This window comes from Aquarana catesbeiana, linkage group LG05 (assembly GCF_042186555.1).
Source record: "Aquarana catesbeiana isolate 2022-GZ linkage group LG05, ASM4218655v1, whole genome shotgun sequence".
Classification (NCBI taxonomy): domain Eukaryota; kingdom Metazoa; phylum Chordata; class Amphibia; order Anura; family Ranidae; genus Aquarana; species Aquarana catesbeiana.
Window position 1 is genome coordinate 473,360,420 of NC_133328.1, and position 25,235 is coordinate 473,385,654.

Below are 25,235 nucleotides of genomic sequence, written 5' to 3' on the forward strand. Positions count from 1 at the left end.
AAAGGGCAATGAATAAATGTACTTACTTTGGGTACCGGCCCAGGTACTTTGTCTTCCAATTCTTTAAATTTGGAGCGGAATGGGGCCATCTTTTCCTGAAGCTCTGGTGTGCACAGCTCGTATATATCCAACATTAGAGGAAATTTAACATCCTGCAAATTAGAAATGTACTTGTTTTTTAGGGTAGAGTGTCATTTGCACTAAAGACTCATTTTACATGGTCAAAAATTAACTGGTGAACCAACTGGCATCTTGCTGTGTAAAGCTCCAGGAGTTTATGTCTTTCTAATTGGTTGTACAATTCCAGGACAACCATATGTAAGGAGGATGACCATCTTAAGCAAAATATTGTCAGAAGCCAGACTTGATACCCAACAAATTAAATTATATAATTTATTATTATAATTTCATTCTCACTTCAGTTTAATTGCATCAAAAGCAAAAAGCTATTTTATTGGTGAATTTCAGATTTATAAATTGTATATCTAATATAAGTAGCCAGAACACTGCAATATGATAGATCAAATGGGAAGTAAATTACACTTACAGTAACCAATGGGATTAACAGCAAGACCGTAGAAGCTAACTCAACTAGAATGTTAAAGAGGAAGTAAACATCCTCTGCTAACATTTACCTATAGGTAGTGTAAATATCTCCTAATCATGTATTGTTTAGGAGAGATTTACATTACATGCAGCCAGCGACATCACTGGCGCACGCGCTCTGAAGGAATGGCCACCGGTGTCATTCCTTTCCAAGTCCAGCGGTATACAACCGCTTTAATGAATAGCAGGCATGCACATTTAAAAAGTGTACACCAATTTCCTATTATCGACAAATCTGCATAAATAAATGGCAGTAATGAAAACACAAACCTTAAGAACTTTGGCATTGACAGACTCCTTCTCTTTATAAAAGAATCGGACCATCTGGATAGTCATATAGGCAGGTAAACGGCTTATTCTGGACTACAATGGAAAAAGCACAAATGATTATCAGGTTCTGTTTACCATACAGCATCCAAAGCTTATTGGTTCAAGCTTGCACTGCAGTCACACAGCCTGCTATACAACAGCACATGAGAAAGCCACCTTAAGGCCCCTTTCACACTTATACGACTTGTCCCACGATTTTGTACTGCAAAATCGCATGACAAGTCATTCTCCATGATTTTCAATGACTACCATTCATATTGGCACGACTTTAAGTCGTGCCGACTTCAAAGTAGTCCCTGCACTACTTTGGTCCAACTTCCATGCGAGTTGATGTCCATAGACCTCAATGTTAAACCCTCAAGTAGCATGCAAATCGTACCTGAATAATATAAACACGATTTCAGTACGACTTTGTAAGCACAAGCTGAGAATGGTTAATGCCAAAGTTGTGGCAAAGTCGTACAAAGTAGTATTGCTCCCAAATCGCTGAAAAATCGCGCAAAATCGTGCTACTTTGAAGTCGCACAAGTGTGAAAGGGGCCTAAATTTCCCACTGTTATGAAAAAAAAAAAATTAAAAAAAAAAAAAAATTAAGGAACCATATCTTTTGTTATTAAGGCTAATGTAAAGCACTCATGTTTTTGTGCTAAATCGGCCCTGGATTTAAGATTTCGTAGAGGAATATAATTTATATTCCTCTTTGCAGGCAGTTTCCATAGTGGTTGTGGGCATGTGAAGCCCACAAGCACCATCTTCTGGGCTCTGGTGCAGCTGAGAGACCAGCATGCGCCGCCTGTTCTCACGCAAGTATGTATGGCGCAGTTCTGTACACTTCTGACGTTGCCATCAAAACAGGCGTCGTCGTCGGAAGTGTCCGCCCCCGTTGGGATGGCAACAAAGCCCTTGGCGCTGCTCAGTGACTCCTGGGAAATGATGACAAGCATCTCCCAGGAGCACTAGTGAGCACGGGCGCCAAGGGGAAATGACGTCAGGCGCCTTGGAGAGGAAGAGGCAGATTACTAGCAACAGACCCAAAAAGATGAGTAAAAAAAAAAAATGCTGCTGAATACTGAATTCGCAATTATAAAATCAAAATCCTTGTGATGGAATGCAAAGTTATTAATTCCACCTAAACCCTCCATGAAAGAAATTAGTGCTATTACTAATTTAGCAACCCAGATCCACTAACTCAAATTTCTTGTCAACTGGTTTTAGGAGTTGCTGTACATTGGTAAACAAGCCAACGTATTAAATTAAAAACAAATTTTACATGAAGAAAGCATGTTTTAATATGTTGGCTATATAAGACCAATATTCTAACTTGAATCAGCCTGTTCAGCTTTTAAAGTTTCGGTTCAATGCCATTGTGAGTGGCACCCTAATGCACTATACAGTAGCCGGCAAAGCAACTGCATTGCATCACACAGCATATGCCATATGTTGTGATGCACTTAGTTGAAAACAAGGTTATGTGCTTTTTAGGTGTGTTGGCAGCCCAATCACAACCAGTAGGCTGCTTAAACAGAACCCACATTAACATAAAAAAAAGATCTAGTGTTAAAAAGCATCTAAAAGCATACTACTATTGTCAAGACACTACCTTGGAGATTGTGTTCAATTTTGCATAGTCTAATAATCTTCCAAAACATAAAACACATTTTAAAGTAGGGTAATCTAATATTTGCACTCACAGTTTTGATATATAAAGCATTTCTTTGCAGTGATGGTGAATGTTTGGTGATTTCTTCTTGAAGGCGCTAGAAAAAGAAACATAATGCAGGTCAATGTCTGAACAGTTCTGCCATCTCCAAATTACTATTTGCTTAGTTCATTTGTCAAAAAAACCTGAGCAGGCAGACTCTATTGCAGAAGGGACATGCAATAAAATAAACCTACCTAGCATGCGGAAAGACATAATACGGTTTTGGAGCTTTTGATGGCTTGGTAATATTTTGTAGGGCATTCTAGATAGAAACGGTCACCATTTTGGAGCAATTGTGGCCCTTTCATCACCCGTTTTGGATGCTATCTGTAGATCGTTATATTTGCCATTGTATCCATAGTTTGTTTTTGTTTATCTGCAAAGACTGGTATCTCATACTTTTGCTCTGTTTAAGTGTATGCTGTATAACAAATAGTAAATTATTATAATCATGTCTTGTAGAATTCTCAATGAATGCCCTGTGAAATGTTCTTTGCTTGTTAACTTTGAATTTTTTTTTTTTTTAAATTGTTACTTATCAAAAATAAACCTACTTGCAGCCTTCATTAGCATATACACCAAGATGTGCATGTACAGCTCAGTTTACATTCTGGCCCAAATCCTGTCTGCCAGGATGACAAAGCATAATCCTGAACCAGTCAATGAAGACCTCCACATCCCACACATCAGCAAGGGATATTAAAGAAGGAGAGGCAAGTATTGTGGACTTTAGTCCCACTTTAAGTTAAAGTGTAGCTAAATGCAGTCTATATTCTGAATACTCTACTAGAGCAGTGTTTCTCAATGCCAGTCCTCAAGGCGCCCCAACAGGTCAGGTTTTCAGGATTTCTTTCAGATGAAAACGGCTGTGGTAATTACTAAGGCAGTGCCACTGATCAAATCCCCTGGGCAAAATAGGGGAAAGCCTGAAAACATGACCTGTTGGGGCACCTTGACGACTGGAGTTGACACATTGTACTAGAGTACGTGTGCAAAAGTATGTGCTGTCACACCGCTCCATTGAAAATATGCATTTTTTTATGCTTTTCCAGCATTTTCTTTTTTTTCCAAATACTTTTTAGAGCGTTTAAAAATTTTCTTACACATCTACAAACAAAAAGCAACTGTAACTCATAAAATGCACGCATTTGAAGCATTTTCCCATTTATTTCAATGGGGAGCTGCATTTTTAAAAAGCACACCAAAGATGCAGGACTTTTGCACTCCAAAATGCATTCCACCCGCATAGTCCCATAGGATTTAAAGGGAAATTTTTATTGTGTTTTTAGCAATGCAAAAACAGCAAAAACGCATGAGTGTGAAAGCAGCCTTACTCTCCTGCCTGGTCCCAAGCTGAGCTGTCAACGGCAGCCTAAGTGTGTGGGAGTGTGCAGGAGAGGTAGCATACAACGGAAGCCCCATAGTAACTCTGTTCTCTCCCACACACAGCATCCTCTGCTGGAAACTGGACTGGATTGGCTTCAGAAAAAGGTATGTATAGCGATTTTTTTAGTGAAAAAAAAAAACTGAACAAATTGCCCCCATCCACACATTTGAGGTGGATGGGGAAATCCTTCATGTTGCGCAATTGCATCCCAACATTGGGACTCATGTTACATAGTTGGTGAGGTTGAAAAAAGTCCATCAAGTCCAACCTATGTGCGTGATTATATGTCAGGATTACCTTGACCAGAATACACTGATCAGTGCTCCAGCTGACAGGCTGCATGAGCTGATTGGAAAAAAAATTGCCAATAGTCCTATTTGGGAGGAATTGCTCATCAGATCATCTCGAACAGGAACAGCCAACGATGGATCGAAATGTGTCCGGTCCCTGCTGAACTTGCCGAATGTTCGATCCATCTATGGCCAGCTTTAGTCTGCTGTGTGGTTTACATCCTAAAGACATTTGCTTGGAAAACATTCCCATAAAAGTCTATGAAGGCCCAGTGCTCAAAGTGCATATAAGCCAAATCATGGAGTTGGGAGGTAAAGATGGTACAGTAAATCACTATTTTTACATGGTTAGTGCTGGTAAACAGAGCATACATGCAACTTATGTTTTAATTACAATTTCATAGTAAAAAAAAAAAAAAAAAAATTATTTATATAATAATAATACAGGGATGAAATTGTTCTCACCAGCTTGAGTCCAGTAAAGAGATATTTTACTTCTTGGTTAATGAAACAGCTAAGCTGTAACTGGGTTTCTTTACTTTTTGTTACTTCTTCCTCTTCAGATTCAGTGCATTTCATGCTTTTGAAACCATTAAAGAAAACATTATTCACAAAAAAGGGTGATTAAACTAAAGAGGCTTGTGTAAACTCATTTGCTGTTATTTTACAAGGAGGAGGCAGCTGTTCATCTGTTTAAGGCCACATTTAGAGATGCGGTAGGAGGACGGCAAAAATGCTTGGCCGAGCTGTGTTTTTGCCACCCGCCTTATGCTGCAATAGGCAGTGGACGAGGGTTTTTTCGTGCCACGGCTGTGATGCTTCGCGCCTGCAGCACAGCGGCTCACTGAGAGGCTGAGCTGGGTGCCAGTCCAGGCATTTGGGTGGATCCTGACTTCATTGTCGCGATCTTGCCCGAGCCTGGACCAGCTTTGTGACGCCAGCCGACAGTGGACTTCAGCCTGCTGTCTGCTGAAAATGGGTCCCAGGAGTGCAGAACGAATTGCACTCCTGTGATCCACTGGAGAAGTACAGCCAAACGAGCCTTGGCTGTACTCCATTAAGTGGAGAGCCAGTTAACAGCCCTGCAAATCTGAGAAACAGTTGCCTAATGCTAAAAGCAGGGGTAGATATTGGCACACTAGAGAAGCATTAAAGTCAAATGAGGCTATCCTTAAAAGCATACTGAAACAGATCAAAAGTCCATAAAGGCATGTATAAAAATTTCTCTGGGTAGAAAATCCAAAGGGTGTCAACACTTTGAAGCAGCCAGTTCAAAACAAGCTAGAAGAGACTATAGGCAACAAGAGGAAAAGGGAACAGCACTTCCAAGTGTACCGGGATTAGACACTTTAATGGTTAAAAACTAGGCAAGTCACAAAAGGTAGGAGAAATCACGCTTTGTATAATCATGCAAGTTCTGTTGTGTTACGCAGTCCTGGGTGATCCCACTGGGCGTCTGTGTTCCAAGAGGTAGGCTGGCCGCTGTGCTGGTGAACTCCAGCGCTTCCTGTAGTGCTAGTGGAGGTCGAGAATGCTGGAGGTGTGTGTGTGTGTGTGTGGTGTCACTTCCAGGTTGTTGCCTAATGCTAAAAGTCCTGCAGATCTAGTAACCTGTGGTTTGACAGGCAAGGGTGGAACCTGATCCTTAAAACCATAAGCTTGGATGATAGGTGTGCCTGAGCCACCTAGAGATGGTGGAACAAGAAGCTGGTGTGCCATTATGGGGACCATCCAGGATGACAAAAAAATAAATAAAATAAAATCAGTCTTTCTGAACAAAGTAGTGACAGAGAGATAGACTTGGGAAGAGACGTCTGGATGGATGTGGTGAAAATCTCAGGAGCAGAGGAAAATGGGCTTCAGTCAATGGCCACATCAGTGGGCATGCTGCAAACAGCACCAAAGCTGTAAGTAGAGGGTGAGCTGGAGACTTGGTACAGTGGGTCTTCCCCACGTGTAGGGTAAGAAAACGTAAGACTCAGGGTATTGAGGCCTCATTTACTAAAAAAACCTAGATAGCTGTGGCAAGTAAGAGTCACAGGACAACAGGTGACCAAAGTCTCCGTAGGCGAGAAGCAGAAACAGATCAAAGATCAGTGTTTATTGTTGCTTTTTGCAAAGCAGCAGCAGGGAGATGCTTCTTTAATGCTATATGGTGGGAAATTGTCCTTTGTATCCCCCACTGTGAAAAATTGCTGGAAATAGGGAATTGTAAAAGGTAACCAGCAACTTATTGTAACCAAACTACAAAAGCACCTGTTGCTTGGCATGACAGGCCCATTCACAGGGACAGGGCAAGCGTTGAGGCAATGTCAGTAGCTCTAGAAAGTGATCAGCAGCTAAATTTATTTTATCCTAGCTGGGTCTGAAAAGCTTCCCAAGTTAAACTCAGTGCCCGAAGGTCACTTACAGGTTATCCCTGCAATGTCTATTCCAGCGGGGTCCTGATGCAGCACTCTAAAAGCCAGGCTGTCCCCAATAGCTGCGATTGGAGAGACCAGCTCTAGCAGGGATGTAGAGAAGCGTCTTGACTAAAGAAAAAAAAAAAAAAAATAGAAAAATATGTTGAACAGCAAGAACAAAATGGTGCTAGTAAAAACCAGTCAACCTTTTACACAGCAGAGCTGGAAAAAAAACCCCACTCCCCTAGGTCACTAGCAGAAAAACTGAGACATTCTGATAGTAGGAGGGGTTACCCTGGGCTAGCCTTTTTTTTGTTTGTTTACTAGTGTCCAACTTGTAGACATCAGTATAATCCAACGCTGAAAGACTTCCAGTGTCTCTGTACTTCACTGTAGATATATTTCAGCATACCTGTGATTAGGCAACACCCTTAGCCAATATACAGTTAGGTTCATATGTTTGGACACAGGCACAATTTTAGTTTTTTTTCAGTTATATCCCAAAATATATTATAGTTATAAAATGAATGTGAGCTGAAAGTGCTCAGTCTCAGGTTTAATTTGAGGGTATGTACATCCAAATCAGAGGAAGGGTTTAGGAATTGCAGCTCTTAAGAACAGCCATCCCCCCTTTTTCAAGGGACCAAAAGTAATTGGACAGTTGAATCAAAAGCGGTTTCATGGACAGGTGTGGGCTACTCCTTTGTTATTTCTTCAATTAAGCAGGTAAAAGGTTTGGAGATTATTCCAAGTGTAGTATTTGCATTTGGAACCTATTGCTGTGAACCTACATTCACGCGTTCAAAAGGAGATGTTCATGCAAGTGAAACAGGCCATTGTAAGGCTTCAAAAACTAAACAAATCCTTCAGAAAGCTAGCAGCAACATTAGGAGTGACCAAATCAACAGTTTGGTACATTCTGGAGAAAAGAACGCACTGGTGAGCTCAGCAACATAAAAAGGCCTGGACGTCCAGGGAAGACAACAGTGGTGAAGGATTGCAGGATCCTCTCTATGGTAAAGAAAAACCCATTCAGAACATCCAGACAAGTGAAGGACACTCTCCAGCAGGTAGGCGTAGCATTGTCAAAGTCTACAATCAAGAAAAGACTTCAAGAGAGCAAATACAGAGGGTTCACCACAAGGCGCAAACCATTCATAAGCCTGAAGAATAGAAAAGCCAGATTAGACTTTGCCAAAAAAACATCTAAAAAAGCCAGACCAGTTCTGGAAAAGCATACTTTGGACGGATAAAACTAAGATTTTGTACCAGAATGACGGGAGGAAAAAAAAAAAAGTGTGGAGAAGGCTTGGAACAGCTCATGATACAAAGCACACAACGTCATCTGTAAAACATGGTGGAGGCAGTGTGATGGCATGGGCTTGCGTAGCTTCCAGTGGCACTGGGTCATTGGTGTTTATTGATGTGACAGAAGCAGCCGGATGAATTCTGCAGTGTTAGAGATATACTGTCAGCCCAGATTCAACCAAATGCAGCAGAGTTGATTGGATGGTGCTTCACAATACAGATGGACAATGATCCAAAACACACTGCAAAAGCAACCCAGGAGCTTTTGAAGGTAAAGAAGTGCCATATTCTGCAATGGCTGAGTCAATCACCTGATCTCAACCCAATTAAGCATGCATTTCACTTTCGGAATGCAAAACTAAAGGCAGAAAGACCCACAAAGAACTGAAGACAGCTGCAGTTAGAGCCTGGCAAAGCATCAGAAAGGAGGAAACCCAGTGATTGGTAATGTCCATAGGTTCCAGATTTCAGACAGTCATTGCCAGTAAATGATTCTCAACAAAAATATTAAAAATGAACATTGTATTTATGATCATATACATTTTTCCAATTAGATTTGAGCCCCTGAAAATGGAGGGACTGCGTATAAAAATGGTTGCAGTTCCTAAAATTTGTACTTGTATTAAAGCTTAAAGTCTGCACTTGAGATTCATTTGGATTGTTTCCTTTTAAATTTTATTCTGGTGGCATACAGAGCCAAAAGTATGAAAAGTGTGCCTGTGTCCAAACATACATGGACCCAACTATTACCAAACTGCAGAAAACATAAAGGACAGTGCTGGAGATGCCTGACATTTTTGTCTCAAGCTCTTTGTGGAAAAAGCAGGAAGCCAGTAACACAAAAGCAGCAAATTAGAGCTGTGTATTCTCTTCCCAGTGTATAGAATGCCATTAGTCCATGCCTGAAAGTTGCACTTTCTACTAGTTTAAAAATGTCGAAATTGAAATAAAGTCTTTAATTAAATTACAAAAAGCTTGTATGGCAAATATATAGATCAATTATTTAGCAAAACTGGGGCTTTCCTCCATTAAAGTCATACTAACCTCAAATGTACTATGCTGACTTGAATATGGTCAATGAAGTAAGTTTGGATATCAATATTTGCACTGTCATTCTGTGCTCTTCTTTTTACAGACCAAAGCCCTCTAAGCCACACCCACAGTAATGTCTACCTATAATTATATTTAAAAAAATTGTGCTGTGTGATAAATCACATGCAACTCTCCTCTGTAGTCGCCGTTCAAAAGGTGTAAAACACCTATATAAAACATTTATATCATACCACAGCGCATACATGGTGTGTCCTACACCCGTCAAATAACACTAAAATTCAAAAAATATACCAGGTGAAAGATCAATCAGCCCCCCCCCCCCCCCAAAAAAAAAAAAAAAAAATCAATCAAAGCTGAGCACTTTATCCATGAATTATTGAGCACTTTTACAAAGAACGTTTACTATGGAATGAATTTTTTTTTGGGGGGACTGATTGCTTTTCACCTGCATTTTTTTAAATTTAGTTTTAATTTGATGGGTATTGGACACACCCTGTATGCGCTGTGGCATAAGAATCTAAATGCCTACGTATACTTACCTACACACCTTTGCATAGATCAGCGAATCAAACAATGTTTTCTATTTAACCCTTGAATCTACATAATAAAAAGGATACGTTGACTCGAATTCTATGCCAAAAAACTGGTCAATAAAGCTTTTCTTCTTTGGTGCAGCAGCTCCTGAGTTGGTCTAAGAGATAAAATTGGTTATCTAGTGCTAGTGCTTTCACTCATTGCTTTATTCATCACAAACCATAATTTACCAATAACCATAGGGTTAATTTACTAAAGTCAAACTGACCGTGCGCTTTGCAAGTGCAGTTGCACTAATTTTCCCCAGAGCTTAGTAAAATGTGGCAAAGCGGATTTCCATCATCCAATCATTTGAAAGCAAACGTGTTTTTTTTTTTTTTTCCTTGCACCTGACTGGGTATTCTTTACAAAGTAAAGCTTTACTATAATATATTTACTAAGTCTATTTTCCTTTAGTAAGTCAACCCCTATAGGTTTTATTAAAAGGTGCATATACACAGAGTACTGCAAAAATGACTAAACATACAATTTGGCAAGTTGTAACACACTGATTATTTGCCATAACTATTACTATTATCAGAAGTGAGAACATTTGTTTTGATAAATGTATTACAAATGATAGTTAAAGCTTGGTTAGCTGAGCTTTTAAAATACAATATTTTAGTTAACAGTTATGAAGCATTTTCTTCCTTGAGTATCATCTTAAAATTCCATTTCAGTTTTACTAGATAATAAAAGCATATGAGGAACTACCAAACATTTTGACAAAGCTACTTTAGTAGTTTAAATGTATTAGCATATTTAGATACAGTGCAAAATTGAAGCCAAAAAACTCTAGCTCACACTTTATAACCAGTTACAGCAAATCATTTTTTTCCCCCTTTTGGGATAAAGGGTTCTCATATGAATAAATAAAAAGATCATTTTAAAAATCACTCTTGCGAGTGTTAACGGGTTTGTGTTATCCATGTAAACCGATACATTCTACTGGAGAGCTTGTGCATATGACAAAAAACAAACTTGCTGAAAGCCTAAAAAAGGAAACGAATGCGGCCATCACATCTAAGAATGGGTAAGCTGCAATATAATAAAAGGTTTGCTTTTGGGTTTAATACTGCCTTAACATTTATTCAAATCAAAATGCTCAATTTGACTCCAATATTCTTTACCTGTTTCATAATAAAGTCTTTAACACCCCCCCCCCAAAAAAAAAAAAACAAAACAGTGTGCTTGTGCTGTGTAATCTGCACCCCCCCCCCCCATAAACTGTCAAAAACCTCCCCGAACCTGCCACTTCCTGTATCCCCCTCTCTGCATTGACCACAAAAATCAGGGCTGCTGATCCGTGGTCAGCGTACGTTCCTTCGTAAAATAAAAAATTCTAAATGATCCCTGCCAACCCCTCTATTATAGCCCGATATAGCACACTGTAGTAGTCTTATAAAAAGGGAGCCTTGTAAATACCGATTTAGTGTGATCTTCAGGCCTGTCACGTGACTCTCGACAGGTTTCCAGGGCTACAGCAGAGGGGCCGAGTGGCCATGTGATCTCCCCAGCTGATGTCAGAGGGAGATCTCTACAGAAGCCATATAGAGGTATACAGCGATCGCGAGTCATATGACCGGCCGGAAGATCGTTCTAAATAGGTATTTACAAGCTTAGTTTTTATTAAAGACTAATGCAGTGTACTATGCCAGGCTCTAATAGAGGGTCCGACAAGGTTTGTTATATATGGGTTAACAAACACTTTAACACCTGTTTAGATTGTCCTCTAAAAACAACCAGTGCACAAAAACAAAAGTGTAAACACAGGCATAGTCAAACTACTGTAAATTCTTCCAAGGATAAACTGTGCAGATCTCAATAGATCACAACTAGGGTGCCAAAGATTTCATTACAAGACTTCTGTCTGCTATTTAAGCAGAGACAAGGCAGAACTGTGTACAGTTTACATAATTTTCTGGTGGTAAAGATACCTTCTACTAATCTGGTGTATTACCATTTGCTTTCTTAGAATGACATATAGGGGTTAAAGAGATTGTAACGGTAAATATAAAAAAAAAAAAAACAAAAAAACACCCCCCCCCCCCCCCCCAAAACAAACATGTCTATACTTACATTAGAATCGCACAGATCAGGCAGGAACCTCCTCTTTTCGGGTCCCCAACCAGCGCTCCTGGCGCCTCCTCTCTGGCCAGTGCCCCCATGGGAAGCCGCTTCCCATGGGGGCACTCGTGCACGCTCGCACTTGAGTCCCTCTTCTGCGTCCATTGACATAGACAGCGGGACTCAGCCCCACCCCCCCGCCTTCCTCGTCACTGGCTTTGATTGACAGCACTGGGATCCAATGGCTCCTGGTGCCCCAGCAAAGCCAGCGAGACCCGGAAATGAAGGGAGAAAAGATCTGCAGAAGTACACTGGATCGAAGTATAGGGGGGCTGAGGGGTCAATGATTACACCTAAACGTTTTTTTACCTTTTTTTAAAAGGTAAAAAAACGTTTGGACTTTACAACCCCTTACAGTGACTGCAAATTGACAAGGATACAGGTAGTGGTCTACCTTTCAAGCTATCCCTTAGGCAACTGACAAATAAGAACTTCTCGTCAGTAATCATCATTAGAAGCTTGGGGTGTGTTTCCAGTACTTACCTCCATGTCAGTGTCGTCTTCTATGGGTTCTAACTTCTGTTGTAGCACCCTCATTACTTGTACCCAGCATTCATTGGCATCCTGAAAATTAAGATAAAAGAATGAAAACAATAAAGGAATTGTCACGTTTTTCACTCAGGTTGAGTTAAACTAGATAATTAATCCACTTAGCAAGAGAAATACACTTGCATGAGTTTAAAAACAATATAGTCATGAAAGCAAGATGATGAATCAACCTGTGTAGTGATTACATCACGTCCTCACCCTTCATCATTAATGTGCATACAATGATATGCTCAAAAAATCATAAAAGAATGGTGCATATAAACCAATTAAGTGAACATGTCTGTGCACATACAAATATAATGTGAAAATTATAACTAAGTGAGAGTCAATGTAAATTAACTTGCAAAGAATTGTATCTATAAAGTGTGTCCACAAACAATCCAAAAGTAAAATAGTCCAAAACAAAATCCGTGACGTGTTGTGGTGCAAATCTTCTACTTAAATGAATCTTCCACCGCAATCATATCCCCTGTGAGTGTGGGATAAAAGCTTGCTGGCCCTGACACGAGAGTGTGGGCGAAAAGAGCTGGTGAGTGTATTCGCCTAAGGGGAGTGGATTCACAGCCACAGAGGTGCGGTGGAAGATTCATTTAAGTAGAAGATTTGCACCACAACACGTCACGGATTTTGTTTTGGACTATTTTACTTTTGGATTGTTTGTGGACACACTTTATAGATACAATTCTTTGCGAGTTAATTTACATTGACTCTCACTTAGTTATAATTTTCACATTATATTTGTATGTGCACAGACATGTTATTCACTTAATTGGTTTATATGCACCATTCTTTTATGATTTTTTGAGCATATCATTGTATGCACATTAATGATGAAGGGTGAGGATGTGATGTAATCACTACACAGGTTGATTCATCAGCATATCACTCTTCACTACATTTCACTTTTTGATTAGGGATTGCTTTTAGCGCTGCTATTTTGAGTTCACTGGGAGCGAGTTTGTGGTGAATCAATTTTTCATTGTATACTTATTATTTAAGCAGCAGCTCAGATTTAGGTCTTTACCATCAGCGCAGCGTTTTTGGGTGTATGAGTGGGCGGATTTTTATACATCTGATTTTTTACATGAAAGCAAGATGACCTGAGCAGCATAGCCATGAATGTCACACATGAAACCCTTCCTCATGTCTGCCAAGGAAACATTTACCAGCTTGCTAGGCCACAACACTTCCAGCTCAATGGCTAAAATGTACTAAGAGTAGAGAAATGTTTGCTTCACATTCCATCATGGCAAAATAAAAGCTGTCAATGGTTTTGCTGGATTTAATCTCTATTAGGCAGCCCACAAGATAAAAGTGCTGGCTGTGTTGGCGTTTGCCACAAATAAAAAAGCCTTATGGCTGTATAAAATTCCTACTGAGGACTTTAGGAATACCACACACACCAGTCTAATGATTACCTGCTGCAGGTACTGCCCCTGGTCACCTTTCTCTGCAAACTGTGGGAAGGCCATGTGCAAGAACTGGAGGAGGATGATAGGAGGGATACTGGAAGAGGTCTTCTCCATAGATTCAAACAGATCTCTGAGGGCTGCAAAAACATGATGTACTTTAAAGTAACATGCAAGACTAGCAATTCAAACTTTACAGCCCTGGTACTGAAACATGAAGACTACAGAACAAAAGCCCACCACCACTAAAGAATGACATACAAGAGAATCAAAGCAAATTGGTTAATAAAAAATGCCTTTATATTTCAGGACAATCTTAAGCATGGTATACATGGACTGGAAATCATCCGTTTAAGCACAAACAGGGGAGTCTGCGCTTTCTGAATACAATAGCACGGTGATGGAGGGTTTTTTTTCGTTCAACCCATTGTTTGAATGAAAAAAAATAAAAATAAAAAAAATAAAAAAAAATAAAAGGGAGGGAGGGGAAAGGAAGGGAAAGGGAAGGGAAGGGAGGAAGGAAGGAGAGACAGTTTAAAAGCAAACAATTACTGCTGTGCTCTCTTGACAATGCTCTGTGATCCCAGTATCATGGGTGCATCCAGTATTAAATGCTCATTTTTAAAAATATTTTATATAAATAAAAGAATGCAAAGTGTTTTTTGACTGGACGAAGTGGGAAGGCGTGACAGCAACATCTCACACTCCACCTCGTCCAGAGAACACTTTGGAATCTTTCACAAAATATTCCCCGAATGGTGGCCGCACCAAGGAGTCAACTTCCTGAGTTCAAAATGCAGCAGGGAAGCCGTTCAGTACAGGATCTGAAAGCAAGTGGAGATCACTGGAGTAGCGGTGTCTGTCATTGATTTCCAACATCCAGGAGGATCAGCCATGCTTTCTATATGCATAGTTATATTGGTCAAAGTTGTATAAAATATTCATACCTGTAATCTATATCTCTAAAGAAAAGAAAAAAAAAAAAAAAAAAAAAAAAAAAAAAAAAAAAAAAAACCACACACAAATGGAAGAAGTTTACCGAAATCAACTGTAATTTCCCTTTAAATTATAAATGCACAAACCTGCAGTAATGTACTGAGCAGACGCCATTTCACCAGAAGCTCTCAAGGCACCTGCATAGCTGGGGGGAGAGAAAAAAAAAAAAAAAAAAAAAACACCCACACCATGTAAATATTATTGTAAATAAAACAAAAATGACCCAATAGAAGAATATTTTACCATCTACACCAAGTTTAGTAAAAAGCCAAAAGGATACCTCTGCTATATAATATAGCCTCGCAGCAAATAAATATCAGGCAACTAATTCAAACTCAGCAACCAAGAAGACTACCTAAGGCCCCTAGTGCGCTGGCAGGGCGGTGAAAAAACGCCCCTCTCCATTGAAATGAATGGAAAGCTCTTCAAAAGTGCTCAGTGTTTTACTGGCAGTTTAGAAGCGCCTCAGTGTGAAAGGGGCCTTATGGATGTTTCTCTGGTCACCCAAAATAAAAAAAAAAAAAATAAAAAAAAAAAAGACAAAAAAGGAGTGACTTACTAAAGGCAAAATCGACCGTGTACTCTGCAACATTATGCATTTTTTGAATTTCACACAAAAAAAAAAAAAAAAAAAAACAAACAAACAAACAAACAAACACACACACACACACACACACACACACACACACACACACACACTCTATGGTGGTACTTGCACAATTTTAGGTCACATGACCGTTTATCAAGCCCAAAATGTTAAAGTTACATTTATGGGCACTCAAATGCAATATACTACCCAAGTTTTTGGTAACATAAAAAAAAAAAACGACGAGGTTGTGCTGAGTAAATAGATAACATGTCAAGCCTTAAAGTAGAACTATAGGCAACACTTTTTTTCCCCCGTTTTTGGATAGAGTAAGGCAGTTTATTCTTTGCCATTTGGGTCCCATTGGGGAGATTTCCCTTCACTTCCTGTCCAATAGCCAAAACAGGAAGTAAGGAAATCCCTGCAAATTAAAACATTACCAAAAAACAAAGAAACACAAAACACACGCATGTTATACAACACAATGCTTGTGCTGTGTAATTGGGCCCCCTGTATCACCTGAAAATGCCTGGCTGATCCTGCTGGATTCTGCCCTCTACCCTGTAAACGGACCATGGTTTATCATGGCTGCTGAACCCCAACACTGTGATCATTTTAAGTGCCTTCGTCATCCACGGCTCTTCTGCCCCCTCCCTTCCTGCCTGTCAGCTCGTGACAGTGCCCGCCCCCATCTCCTGTTGCTGAAATAACTTTTAAAGGTTTCATACAGCGGGGGAAATTTGATCCCCATAAGATTTTGTAAGTTTGCCCACTTACAAAGAAATGAAGGGTCTATAATTTTTATCATAGGCGTTTTTTAAATGATAGACACAGAATATCAACCAAAAATCCAGAAAAAAAAAAAAAAAAAAAACACACAAAACAAATGCTATAAATGATGTTGCAGATAAATAAGTATTTGATCCCCAAGCAAAACATGACTTAGTACTTGGTGGAGAAACCCTTGTTGGCAAGCACAGAGGCGAGACATTTCTTGTAGTTGAAGGATTTTGGTCCACTCTTCTGTACAGATCTTCTCTAAATCCTTAAAGTTTCAGCTCCCTCCATAAATTTTCTATAGGATTAGGTCTGGAGACTGGCTAGGCCACTCCATCACCTTAAAGTGGTTGTAAACCCTTTACAATCACTTTTGCCTACAGGTAAGCCTATAATAAGGCTTACCTGTAGGTACTATGAATTTCTTCTTAACTTGCACAGTTTAGGAGATATTCACTGTATAGGCAAGTGAGTATGTCCGACCTCATCGGCACATGCACACTGAAGAAACGGCTCGTATGTGCCGTTTCTTCAGCTGCTGTGCAGTTACCGGAGGCTCCTGCACATATGTGCGAGAGTGAAGTCATCGCGGCTCTGGCCAATCACAGCGCCGGAGCCCGTGAACCGGGAATGAACATTCCGGAGACATGACGCCTGTCACAGTGGGGTACGGGGACCGCTGCAACAGCTTTGTTCTAAAGTAAGGATTCATAATGAGCCAGTATGCGATGCAACATGTACAGTCATGCCAATGAACATCTAAATGTTTCAGAGAAGGATTAGGAGAAAGTGCTGTGGTCAGATGAGACCAAAATTGAGCTCTTTGCATTAACTCAACTCGCCGTGTTTGGATTAACAAAAATGCTGACTATGACCCCAAGAACAGCATCCCTACAGTCAAGCACAGAGGTGGAAACATTATGCTTTGGGGCCGTTTCTCTGCTAAAGATACAGGCAGACTTTGCCGCATTAAGGGGTCATGTATTGTAAAATCTTCCTCCGACAGCCAGAACACTGAAGATGGGTCCTGGATGGGTCTTCCAGCATGACAATGACCCAAAACATACCGCCAAGGCAACAAAGGAGTGGCTCAAGAAGCAGCCCATTAAGGTCATGGAGTGGCCTAGTCAGCCTCCAGACCTTAATCCTATAGAAAATTTATGGAGGTAGCTGAAACTTTGAGCTGCCACGTGACAGTCAAAAAACCTTAAGGATTTAGAAAAGATCTGTAAAGAAGAGTGGATCAAAATCCCTCCTGAAAAGGTGTGCAAACCTGGTCACCAACTACAAGAAATGTCTTACTTTTGTGCTTGCCAAGAAGGGTTTCTCTACCAAGTCATGTTTTGTTTGGGGATCAAATACTTAATTTTACTCACTCAACTGCAACTCACTATCAAGTGTCTTTTTTCTGGATTTTTGGTTGATATTCTGCATCTATCATTTAACCACTAGCGACCAGCTCACGCAGATATCATGCGACAGGTCAGCTCTCCTGCACGAATCACTGTACCTGTACGCCGGCGCGCTCTCGCTCCACACTGTGGGAGCATGCCCGCGGGTCGGGTGGGCTCGATGTCCGCTGGCGACCCACGATCGCCTAGTAGAGAGGCAGATTGGGGATCTGCCAGTGTAAACAAGGCAGATACCTGTTCTGACAGGGGACATGTCAGAGATCTACTGTTCCCAGTGATCGGGAACAGTGATCTGTCATGTCCCCGTAAGTCCACCCCCCTACAGTAAGAACACACCTAGTGAACACACTTAACCCCTTGATTTCCCCCCTGGTGTTAACCCCTGCCAGTGTCATTTTTACATTGATCAGTGCTATAAAAATGCACTGATCAATTTAATAATGTCACTGGTCCCCAAAAAGTGTCATTTGGGGGTCAGATTTGTCCGCCGCAATCCCAAAAATAAATAGAATTTCGCAGATCGCCCCCCATTAGCAGTAAAAAAATAAATAAAATACAAGTCCCTAAATCTATCCCATAGTTTGTAGACGCGATAACTTCTGCGCAAACCAATCAATAAACGCCTATGGCGAACTTTTTACCAAAAATATGTAGAAGAATACATATCGGCCTAAACTGATGAATAAACTAGAGAGAGAGATAGAGCTCTATCTCTATAGATATAGATATCTATATATCTGCAACGAACGATTATTTTCATAATCGATTAGTTGGATGATTGTTTCGATTAATCACCTTTAAAAAAGTGTGGTGTATAATTTAGTTAATATGTTAAGTTTAAAAAAGAGGCAATGTATTCTTAAATATCTCTATACAGTGGTAAATACGGTATAAATAACCAACTATATGGTTAGAGAGCAAAATCTCTAATCCACTCTAAGAATAACAGACAGAAGAGATATACTAGAGGATGAATCTGGTAAATATCATCAGACTCAGAAGAAAAAAAAAAAAGACTGTTTTGCAGATTTTCAAACAGAACTGTAATATACTATATGCTGGCCATACAAAAACAATGTCTTCCTTCAAAAAAAATAAAATTTAATTTTAAAAATGTTAGTTCGATTTTTGAATCGTTAGTGGGGTCAAATCAAAGTTCGTTTTCAACCACAGTGACAGGAAAATTTAGAAATAATAGAAAACTGCTTGGTCAAAGAAATTTTCTGACAGTGTATGTGGTTTTCGTTCAGAAATTACATTCATTTTAAAAAAGAATGTTAAAAGCAAGTGAAAATTTCAAACAACATTCTTTCATTCAGCGAATGTATAAAGATTTTCCATTTGAATATTCTCATCTGAAAATGTATCCCTGTGGCCAGCATAAGGCTCGGTACACACCTATGCAGTTTGCTTTTGATCTATTTCTACATTGCTTTTTGCTGTGCATTAAGTACAGTATAGAGCGCCCCAATAGCAAGGTAAAGAAAACTTCTGCCTTTAGAACTACTCACTTCCTGCCCAGGACTACATGTCCCATGAGGCATTGCTCCTCAGACATTCACAAGTTCTCAGGCACTTACTGACATGTATGGATGGTGTACAGAGCTGTATGTATGCTGCACTGTATTTCCTGATATGTAAACAAATAATGCATTCTGTATGCAGGCCAACTAATCGGCTGGCCGATTAATCGATTATGAAAGTAGTAATCGATTCATTTCATAATCGATTAGTTGTCGATCGATTAGTTGTTTCAGCCCTATATATTTTGGATATGTATAGCACAAAATATAAAACCCGCAAAAGGTGATCAAATACCACCAAAAGAAAGCTCTATTTGTGGGGGGAAAAAAAAAAAAAAAAAAAAAAAAAAAAAAAAGGGACAATTTTGTTTGGGTACAGCGTCACGCGACCACACAATTGTCAGTTAAAGCAACGTAGTGCCGTAACGCAAAAAATGGCCTGGTCATGAAGGAGGCAAATCCTTCCGGGGCTGAAGTGGTTAAAATAAACCTATGATAAAAATTATAGACCCTTCATTCCTTTGGAAGTGGGCAAACTTACAATATCTGCATGGGATCAAATTGTTGTTATTTTCCCCACTGTATAATCCTCCGTTTCCTAATCCTGCGTGCCCCTGTCTATCTATATATAAAGAAAACAAAACAAAAACACAAAAAAACAAAACAAAAAACACACACCACACACACACACACACACACACACAGTCTATACCGCATTTCAGAGAGCTCACGACCGCCATCAGCGGGGTGATTTTTGGCGCCTCCCGTGCTGTCAAATGTGAAGAGGGGAGAAGCAGCCGGTCACGTGAGCACCGAGAGGCACTCTGAAAACAGGTATAAAAACCACACACACACACACACACACACACACACACACACACACACACACACACAGAGGATTATATGAAGATATGACAGTGGCTTAACAACCACTTTAAGGAAATCCCTTGGGGACCCCCAGGTCACCAGAACTGGTGTCCCATTTGGAAGATTTACCCTGTTACTTTTATGGGGACAGCCAAAAATTTGGGGTTTTATACAATTTTATAAGGGGTTATACCGCGCTAGATCGTGCAATAACCATATAAAAGCAGCAACAGGATATCTCCACAGTGCAAAAAAACGTATATAAATAAGCTGCGCTCATAAACATCGTGAGTGATCACAAAAAATGATTAAGTAAATGAAATAAAGTGCAAGTGCAACACAAATATAAGTCTAAAAGTAAAGACTCTGCATAAAAAAACAAAAAAAACAAACACACACACACACAATCATCATATTGAGTCCACACAAAAGATTCCACAGTGTGAGAGGGGGCGATGAACTCCAGGTCACTTCCCCCGTCACGAAGGAGATGGGGGTATCCTGAATAGAAAAAACCCACTCGATAAGTGGGGACTCTTACCGGAACTGGTGGACCCCCTAAAGAGCAAGGTCATTTACGCCACCAGACTTAGCCCTCTGCAGGGTCTATAGGTCCTCCTCGTCACTGGAGCTCTGACAGTGGCTGGAAGTCCTCCTCAACATTGGATGTTACAATTGTCGATGATAATAAGTGATAGTAATGCAAGATTAGCTGCTTTGTGATGTGGGGCAGAAGATTTCACGCTTAGAAAATACTATAGCGAGCTTTCATACATTGACAGATTGCTTGATCCACAATACTTAAGATATAATAACTGCCACATGGTAAAAACGTGCCCGCCCCCCCCCCCCCCCTCTTTTTGGACGTGATTTCCCATTTTCAAGTTGGATATTGAGGAGGACTTCCAGACACTGTCAGAGAGCTCCAGTGACCTATAAACCCTGCAGAGGGCCAAATCTGCTGGCATATATGACCTTGCTCTTTAGGGGGTCCACCAGTTCCGGTTAGAGTCCCCACGTATCGAGTGGGTTTTTTTTATTCAAGATACCCCCATCTCCTTGGTGACGGTGGAAGTGACCTGGAGTTCACCACCTCATTGGAATCACCCCCCTCTCACACTGTGGAATCCTTTGTGTGGGCTCAATATGTTTTTTCATTTCCTTTTATGCAGTGTTTACTTATAGACTTATATTTGTGTTGCACTTGATTTCATAATTTTTTGTGATCACTCACGCTGTATATAGGACAAATAGAGAGGGTGGAATCTCCCTAACTGGGGCACAGACGGCAATAAAAACTGACAGGGGTTGTAATGCCTCACCATTCTATCTAAAAAAAAAAAAAAAAAAAAAAGTTTTGTCTTTAGTTGTACTTTAAAACTACACATACCCGTGAAACAATGATAAACTTCAGTACCCTAAATTTTCCATAGATGTTTAAAAGCCACTACATTGCATCAGTTTAGAGTTGTGAAAAAAGGCCCTAGAAATATTATTCCGACTCCAGCGTCCACAGCCATAGATGACATGTGTACGCGCAATCAGTTTTGGCTAGGCATTCCCCACACCTGTGTTCATGTCTGAATGTACATGGGGTTTAAGGGGGGGGGGGAAATCGAATTTTATTTATTTATTTATTTATTTTTACACCCCCCTCTTTTTAACTTAACTTTATTCTATCAAATAGTGAACCAAATGTTCCCTATGTGATAGTATTACAGGTTCTCTTTATTGAGGCATCAGGCATCTATTAGACCTCTGTCTCACCAGCCTTCCACTGTAGTGAATCAAGCACAGATCACAAATTACCAGAGGACCATGGAAGCAATACGGTGGCTGTACAGTCGACAGATCTTTTCTACCTGAGAGCCGACTCAAATTAACACGTAAATCCTCCCCCTGCTGCAAATGTAGGATATAAATCAGTGGCAGCAAAAGGGTTAAATCGTCAAAGGATGCTCATCCTTCATTTCATTCATGTAAACTATAAATAAGCATACCGTTTAAGAGAGTCTTTAAGCTCTGGCACTGAGCGGATACACTGAACAGTGGCATTCATATAACAGGTGTTTCCCAAATTTGTTAAGCCACAGGGCAGTTCCATCTGCAAGACAGACAATATATAGATAAAATAGAATTTTTTTTTTTTTTTTCAGCAGTGTGCACAAGTAAATTAAAGCAAGATATAAAAGGAATACATTTATTTAAATTAAACAAAAGGTGAAAAGATGCTCAGTTTTGCAAAAGTAGCATATAACTATATCTGTGGAACTTTTCACAAAGCAAAGTATTATCTTAAAAGTATACACCATTTTAAAAACACTACAGTGGAAACTGAATCTAATGGGAGTGATTTCATGATCAATCAGCTGCCGCATTTGCAGGGCTCCAATGAGGAAAGTGGCAGGGCCTGCATCCCTTTAGACGTTATTTTTCTTTGGGAGTATCTCACCAAAAATTACATTTTTGTTGCAGGGGGTGCCCAAAATCTGACTTGTATCTTAGTGCAGACTTCTGAAAAATCAGTAAGCATACAAGCAGAAAATGACACAGTAGCTCACAAAAGTGAGTACACCCCTCACATTTTTGTAAATAGTTTATCTTTTCATGTGACACCACAAAAAAAAAAAAATATATGACTTTGCTACAACGTAAAGTAGTGAGTGTACAGCTTGTATAAAAGTTTAAATTTGCTGTCCCCTCAAAATAACTCAACACACAGCCATTAATGTCTAAACCACTGGCAACAAAAGTGAGTACACCTCTAAGTAAAAATGTCCACATTGGACCCAATTAGCCATTTTCCCTCCTCGGTGTCATGTGACAGTGTTACAAGGTCTCAGGTGCGAATAGGGAGCAGGTGTGTAAAATTTGGTGTTATCGCTCTCACTCTCTCATACTGGTCACTGGAGGGTTCAATATGGCACCTCATGGCAAAGAACTGAGGATCTAAAAAAAAAAAAAAAAAGAATTGTTGCTCTACATAAAGATGGCCTAGGCTATAAGGAGATTGCCAAGACCCCGAAACTGAGCTGCAGCACGGTGGCCAAGACCATACAGTGGTTGAACAGGACAGGTTCCACTCAGAACAGGCCTCGCCATGGTCAACCAAAGAAGTTGAGTGCACGTGCTCAGCGTCAAATCCAGAGGTTGTCTTTGGAAAATAGACGTATGAGTGCTGCCAGCATGGCTGCAGAGGTTGAAGGGGTGGGTAGGGGGTGAGCCTGTCAGTGCACAGACCATAGGTCGCACACTGTATCAAATTGGTCTGCATGGCTGTCATCCCAGAAGGAAGCCTCTTCTAAAGATGATGCACAAGAAAGCCCGCAAACAGTTTGCTGAAGACAAGCAGACTAAGGGCATGGATTACTGGAACCATGTCCTGTGGTCTGATGAGACCAAGATAAATTTACTTGGTTCAGATGGTGTCAAGCATATGTGGTGGTAACCAGGTGAGAAGTACAAATACAAGAGTGTCTTGCCTACAGTCAAGCATGGTGGTGGGATTGTCATGGTCTGGGGGTGCATGAGTGCTGCTGGCACTGGGGAGCTACAGTTCATTGGGGGAACTGTGACATACTGAAGCAGAGCATGATGCCCTCACTTAGGAGACTGGGCCACAGGGCAGTATTCCAACATGATAAAAACGCAAACACACCTCCAAGACGACCACTGCCTTGCTAAAGAAGCTGAGGGTAAAGGTGATAGACTGGCCAAGCATGTCTCCAGGCCTAAACCCTATTGAAGGTCTGTGGGGCACCCTCAAAACGGAAGTTGGAGGAGCGCAAGGTCTCTAACATCCACCAGCTTTGTGATATCGTCATGGAGTGGAAGAGGACTCCAGTGGCAACCTGTGACGCTCTGGTGAACTCCATGCCCAAGAGGGTTAAGGCAGTGCTGGAAAAATAATGGAGGGTACACAAAATATTGACACTTTGGGCCCAATTTGGACATTTTCACTCAGGGGTGTACTCCCTTTTGTTGCCAGTGGTTTAGACATTAGTGGCTGTGTGTTGAGTTCTTTTGAGAGGACAGCAAATTTACACTGTTATACAAGTTGTGCACTTACTACTTTACATTGTAACAAAGTGTCATTACATGAAAAGATAATAAATTTACAAAAATGTGAGGGGTGTACTCACTTTTGTGAGATACTGTATATGGGGGCCACCAGGTTGCCATATTGCATTTTACAGAAAATTGCAGCGCTGCCGATTGAAAAGGAAAGGTAGTTTTTATTAACATTCAAATTACAGCATGCCTTTTGTAGCATATGTATACGCTATATGTTTTTCATTTGCTATTTTTAGCCACAAAAGTGGAGTTAGCCTTTAAGCGAGAACCATAGGGTACTTTCTTTTTAAGCAACCACCAAATTATCCAATCACCTGATCTATAAGCCCCAGTAAAAACATTTAAAAAAGGTATAGGTAAACATGACAGCTAGACCCAAGAGCAAGAGGAGCTTTCTTAGCCCTCCACAAGCATTTCCCTTAAAAAAAAAAAAAAAAAAAAAAAACTAAAAAAACTAGAAAAGCACTTCAGGGCACTCTGGCAGGGGGGGGGGGTAGCCACTTTCCCAATTTACATACTCTCGCTGATATAACTGTTATGGCAGGGGTGTCCAATTTCATCCCGGGCTGCATCAGCATTATGGTTGCTCTTATAGGGCTGGTTGTATCTGTAGGACTATGTAAATTTATCCAGGGCTTTTTTTCCCCCCAGAGGATAGGTGCAGGAACTCAACCACGATGCCAGCCCCCCTTAACCGAACCGTGGGTATAGCCAAATGGCGATAAATACCAGGGGTGCGTTGTGTGTGGAGTTTCTCCAGCGGGGCTAATGTGCTACACGCAGAGTGCACAGTTTGGGGGTGCAATAACATACTGAGTGCAGGGTTCAGAATTGCGTGGTGTGCAGTGGGTGCAAATCATATGCGATGTCTGAGATTGCACTAGTCTGAACCTAGGCTAAATGTTAGCTTCAGAGAGAAACTCAGCATTCACATTTTTTTTTCATGTCTGGGGAGCAATTGGTTACCCCCACAAGTCTGATGCCTGAGTTCATCATGCAGAACATATGGTACTGCAGGCTGATTTTTTTTGTCTAATATCTGGCCAGGGCTCAGTAGTAGGTAGGGCACGGTACAGAGGTCAGTAGTAGGCAGTATACAGAGGCTTAGAGGGCCTTGTGATTGACACGTGTGTTATAGTAAAAGTAGAGGTGTGTAGTGTTTGTAGTGTAAACCACTATAGCTCTCTGTTTAACAGATAAGGAAAAAAAAAAAAAAAGAGTGCATTGTTTGCAATCAGTCTGCCAAAACAGACCATCACTCAAA

General features: G+C 40.5%; 1 protein-coding gene across 1 annotated transcript in view; it reads right to left on the reverse strand.

The window, feature by feature from the left end:
- The window catches only part of USP14 (ubiquitin specific peptidase 14), an 81,508-nt gene that overhangs the window by 19,472 nt on the left and 36,801 nt on the right, over positions 1–25,235 (reverse strand). The window contains exons 5-13 of the mRNA XM_073631443.1: positions 21,898–22,001; positions 14,819–14,877; positions 13,746–13,876; positions 12,262–12,342; positions 9,696–9,769; positions 4,781–4,895; positions 2,628–2,693; positions 877–969; positions 27–152 (exon numbers count right to left, since the gene is read on the reverse strand). Of these exons, the coding sequence (XP_073487544.1) occupies positions 27–152; positions 877–969; positions 2,628–2,693; positions 4,781–4,895; positions 9,696–9,769; positions 12,262–12,342; positions 13,746–13,876; positions 14,819–14,877; positions 21,898–22,001 (849 nt within the window). The remainder of the gene's footprint in view (positions 1–26; positions 153–876; positions 970–2,627; positions 2,694–4,780; positions 4,896–9,695; positions 9,770–12,261; positions 12,343–13,745; positions 13,877–14,818; positions 14,878–21,897; positions 22,002–25,235) is intronic.